This window comes from Larimichthys crocea, chromosome XIII, assembly GCF_000972845.2.
Source record: "Larimichthys crocea isolate SSNF chromosome XIII, L_crocea_2.0, whole genome shotgun sequence".
Taxonomy (NCBI): Eukaryota; Metazoa; Chordata; class Actinopteri; family Sciaenidae; genus Larimichthys; species Larimichthys crocea.
The window spans coordinates 19,041,489-19,046,574 of NC_040023.1; the positions used below are offsets into that span (position 1 = coordinate 19,041,489).

The following is a 5,086-nucleotide window of genomic DNA, read 5'->3' on the forward strand; positions in this document are numbered from 1 at the left end:
ATATATAAATATATATTATATATATATAAGATATATATAAAAAAATGTTTTGTGTGATTTGGACGGCATGTGGGTGTATATTTTGTCCATTATTTTGATTCTATAATGCTCAAATGCATGATGTAGTCCAGGTTAGGGACACCTAGATCATGATGAAGTAATATGCTGCTTACATGTGTTTTTTTGTTTTTGTGTTTAATTGTGTATTGGCTATGGAGCTATACTTCTATTTGTAGTTAAATATTTGTTTTTTGCAATAATTGTATTAGTTACACTTAACTGCTAATACAACAATCCTGCATTATATCCTACCTTATGAATGTTATAATGTTACATTTTTGTCTAAACGGTTTTAGAAAGGAGGTGTTTGAATGAGTTAGCATTGTTATACTGAGGAGTGTTTCATTTATATAAATGTGATGGACAGAATACAAGACTTCAAACCCAATGAAAAAGACATTTTAAACTTTGCTGCTCATTAAAATGTCTGTGCATAACACATGTTGGCTGAAGTGGTTATAATAAGATGGTGTGTGATGTACTTTTATCAGTTACCATGTGACCAGCTTCCCCTTTATACTTCCTGTCAGTTTATTGGTGAAACAAACAAGCGTTTTACCACAATGACCCAAACACATGGAATACAGAATACTTTTTATTGTTTTAGGTTATGAATGAGTGAATACAATCTATGAAGGTTAATGAACTGTTGATACATACATACAGATGTACAGTGCAGTATTTCTTAAACTCAAGCAAGTTTATAAAGAATAAAAATTATTCTTCCACAAATTTGACTGGTACTCTTTTATGAGGTAAGTGCATGTGTATTATGTTCAATCCATCTGTGTTGTTATGCACAATAACCCAGTTGGAGTACAAAAAGGTCAACACCTTGTGTTATTCAGGAGGAACTAAGCATGACAGCTATGATCTTATTTGTCACTCTCAGAAGGAGAAAATATAAGACAGGCCATAACGTGTGCAATATGTGGTACTGGATGATTTATACTGTAACAATTAAGAGTTGTCAAACTAATTTGTAAGTACATTATTAAAATACTTTAATTTTTCACATACAACACATATACTGTAATACTGTTGATCAGACAAAGCATGAATTACAAGAGACAGAAAATAATAATATTTTAAAGAGCACAGTCTTGACCTGCTTTGTCCTGAGATAACCTTTGTCATGATTTGATGCTATATAAATAAAACTGAGTTGATTTTTTTTTAAATAACACATATATACAGAAAATAGCTTTTTTTTTTTCTTTTTTACATAATTTTCTTGACTCACATCAGGTAGACAACATGCAGAGGGAATGCAGCTGTTCCTCTCGTGAATTCAACGGTTACATGTTGGCATATACTGCATCATCGTAGCCAGTCTGTGTTGGAAATGAGATTAAAATCACTTTGTTCTCTGTGCATGTAAATAATGAATGAATGAACAAAACTTTACATACCTCTACATTGTCATATACAGCATCATTGGTATCATTGATATAAACCGCAGAGCAGTGTACATCATCATCATACTGCTCTTTTCTGAGGACAGAATGCAGAAACCAACATTTCACCACAATCAAATTTACCACATAAACACACACAAGACTGTACAATTACATTTTACATCATGAGGAAACTTTGGCTCAAATTAAAATGTCATTAATACCTTTTTGTTACAGCATAGTCAGGGAGCACCACAGCTTTGCGTGCCCCCGTGGTGCTCATGTGCAATGGTGGTGCATCTCCAGATCGCCCCCTACTTGAAGAACAATAGTTTAGAATTTAGGACCTTAAAAAAAAAAGGCACACAGGCTATTATACTCGATAAAAAATAAAAAATTGCAACCTGAGTTTCTGCATTCATAGTTGGTAAAGTGATGTGGTTCTACAGTTTCACATAAAAAAGTGGACTTATAGTGTTCTAGCACTCAGGTTTGATTACTATAGTTTACACAATTAAAGAGAAAAACTGAAACTTTACTTTCAGTGACAGGAAACATTTAAAATAGCAACTTACCATTTTTTAACAACTCCCACTGTTAATAAAATGATCAATAAAGTCACACCTACTCCAACGGCGATGATGATATAAAGACTCTGCATGTTACCTGTCCGAAAAGAAAACATGTGGCATCTTTCTCTTTCTTATTATACAATTCGTGCCAACAGTTATAGTTTGTGTACGTTCAGGCAGATCCTTTACTTTATAATGTAAAAACACTTTTACAGACTGGCCATTGTATGCTTTACAAGGGGAGATATGAAAAAAGGAATTAGCAAAAATGGACCGTTTGTTGAATTTGTAAAGTTCTGACAACAAAAAAGTTCTTAAGCTTTTGGTTTAAAACTTTTTTTTGTTTGTTTCAAATGAAAAAATGAACTGCCTGAACATACAAGGATCCACATGTCATGAATATGTCATGCATTCTGGAAATTATGAAAAAACTTCCTTACTGTTCACAGGTAACATGAGAGTGGCATTGCCCTGTGTGTTGTTCGCCAGACACAGGACAAATGTATAGGATCCAAACTCTGCCTGCAGTGTCCCGATGGTAAAAGAGCCATTTTTCTCTATCTTGGTGCTTGGCAGGATTTTATCAGAAAGCAAAAAGTGAATCATGCTGGGAGGCTCGGACGCCACAATGCACCGACACTTCACCAAATCTGCATTTACGGAACAGGAAGATGTGGAATTAACCTCAGGTGCATCTGTAAGGACAAGAAATGTAGTTAGAGTATGAGCCATACTTTTATTACATTACATATTGCCAACAAAATGTCAACATATTACGTATGTTGACATTTTGTTTCATTGTTAACTTACATAACATATTGAACTGCACAGGTTTTGATTTGCCTTGTCCCTCTGTATTGTTGGCAGTACAGTACACGGCTCCTGTGTGGCGTCTGGAGACATTGAGCATGAAGACGTTTCCCTGATACAGTTTAGCACCAGTTTCATTATGCCATTCATAGCTGTGGGCTGGAGGGTGAGCTTCACTGGAGCATTTCAGCTGCACAACTTCTCCTTCCTTTACATCTGACTTGTATTGAACCTTCACATTCAGTGGTGCGTCTGCATGGAAACAATTCATAACATAATGTTGAGACTCTTTTACAAAGTCAAAGCTGAGCTGATGTCACTGCACATAAACAAGCAGGATAATAAGAGTCTACAGCCTATGAGGCTTTAAATAGGTGCAGCGGTGCTTTGAGATATTAAATGCTAAATCGTTAACGTCGTAACGTGATCTTAATGTAAACGCTAACATACTGATGTGTGGCAAATGTGTACACTGCTAAAGCTGCTCTGTATCTCGAGAAAAGAAGTCAGTGTCCCCCTAACAATTTAAGATTTAGCACTGTCCCATGTTGTGCCATGTTAGGACATAAAATGTCCTCACAATAACCTGAGACTGATGGCTGAAGTGTTATGAATTTTGCAGACATTTGGTCATGAACCAAATCAGACAGACAGACAGACAGACAGACAGAGAGACTGACTGACTGCTAGCATGGCTAAAAAGCAATAAGAAATGGACAAAATAACAAAATAATGACAAAATAACTACAGTTCATCCAATATAAAGGACAGATGAATACATGATGACTGTAAATCCTCTGACTCTGACTAACCTTGATTTAAGACCTTTAAAAATACTTTATCTGAATCCATATGTATTAGTGAAAGAGTTTGGATTATATTACATCTGATCACCCTAAAATTTCTGCCAATTTTCTTGCTTTTTGAGCTTTTATTTTGATAGAAACAGGAAAGTGACATTTTTTAACTGTAAAATACTTTTAAAAAATTATATACTTTAAAAAAGTATATTAGTAAGTATTACTCACAGTACTTGAAGCATCAGCTTATATCATATATACTTACATTTTACTCTGAGGTTCTTGGACTTCTGTTGTGTCTGCCCTCCCTTGTATTTTACATTGCATTTTAAAGGCTTATTGTGATCAGCGCTGGTAGGGTGAAAGCTCAGAGTAGATGTTGTTTTCCACTGGCCACCTTCAAGCTGCTGATGTTGGACATGTGCTTTCTCAGAGTGACTCCAGGTGAAAGTAGGAGGAATGGCAGGGCAGGAGTGAGTTACAGAGCAGGATGCAGAAACGGTTTCACCCTCCTTTACCTCCTCCTTCACAGAGAAATTGACTGGATCTGGTTCATCTGTAACAACAAGAATATGTTAAAGGAGGGAGGGCATTTAGTCTTTTGAAATGTCTTTTCAAGCAGTGTAGTCTTTGTTCAATAAATTACATATATCAAGAATATAGATATTAAAGAATTTTAGCAGCACTTTAATTTATTATTTTTTGACGCTTGGCCAAGGAGAATTAGAGACACTCTCAAAGTTCATCACAAGTCTCTGAGTCAGTCTCACATTCTGCCGAACTCTGCTGGTGCATATACTTTAAACCGCAAGATAACACCACAAATACTACACACCCCAGAATTAGTCAAAGAGAATGTCTTTACCCGTGGAGGTGTTATTGTCAGCATATTCTAGTCTGGGGACACAGATGTCTGTTTACACAGATTGGACAGTCAACGGCAACCTATCTATTATGTCTAGGAAGGCACCAACAGGCCTCTTCGACCCTGGCCACCACAGTGTTGAGATACACCAGCACCTACTGTTCTCAATCAAAGCTAAACAACTAATACTGCTGAGGACCTCAAGGCCCACACGTGACCTTGTGTAACTTAAGGATAGAAAATTCCATAACAGCCATATGCTGTTGTGCTGTCGATGTTATTTTTTACTTCTAACTCATCTATTGCCCTCATTCAGTTCTGGTTAAAAAATCTTCACTTTGGTATGTGACTTAACGCTCTCCCCACTAATTTGACATTGTCATGTCTCAAATTCAAAGGTTTTCAGTCTGATCTCAAGTTTTATGGCAGATAAAAACTGTTGACTTCTTAAAGTCATGTGTCTACCCACAGGCTATTTGGAGCAAAGAGAACCAGTAAGCACAAATAAGGAACTGAGCATAATTGTTGATACTTGATAGAGCACTTTGTTTAGCGTTATAGTTACAAAATTACATTTTAATT

General features: G+C 35.9%; 1 protein-coding gene across 3 annotated transcripts in view; it reads right to left on the reverse strand.

Annotated features, from left to right (window-relative positions):
• Positions 1–642: 642 nt before the first annotated feature.
• The window catches only part of LOC104932372 (sialoadhesin), a 7,132-nt gene continuing 2,688 nt past the window's right edge, over positions 643–5,086 (reverse strand). The window contains exons 4-10 of one of the 3 annotated variants that reach the window (XM_027286386.1): positions 3,905–4,195; positions 2,840–3,091; positions 2,470–2,724; positions 2,033–2,123; positions 1,682–1,771; positions 1,473–1,554; positions 643–1,394 (exon numbers count right to left, since the gene is read on the reverse strand). In XM_027286386.1, the coding sequence (XP_027142187.1) occupies positions 1,359–1,394; positions 1,473–1,554; positions 1,682–1,771; positions 2,033–2,123; positions 2,470–2,724; positions 2,840–3,091; positions 3,905–4,195 (1,097 nt within the window). In that variant the 3' untranslated portion in view covers positions 643–1,358. Of the gene's footprint in view, positions 1,395–1,472; positions 1,555–1,681; positions 1,775–2,032; positions 2,124–2,469; positions 2,725–2,839; positions 3,092–3,904; positions 4,196–5,086 lie in introns of all 3 variants that reach the window. The other 2 variants (XM_027286385.1, XM_027286387.1) reach the window with 2 other exon arrangements.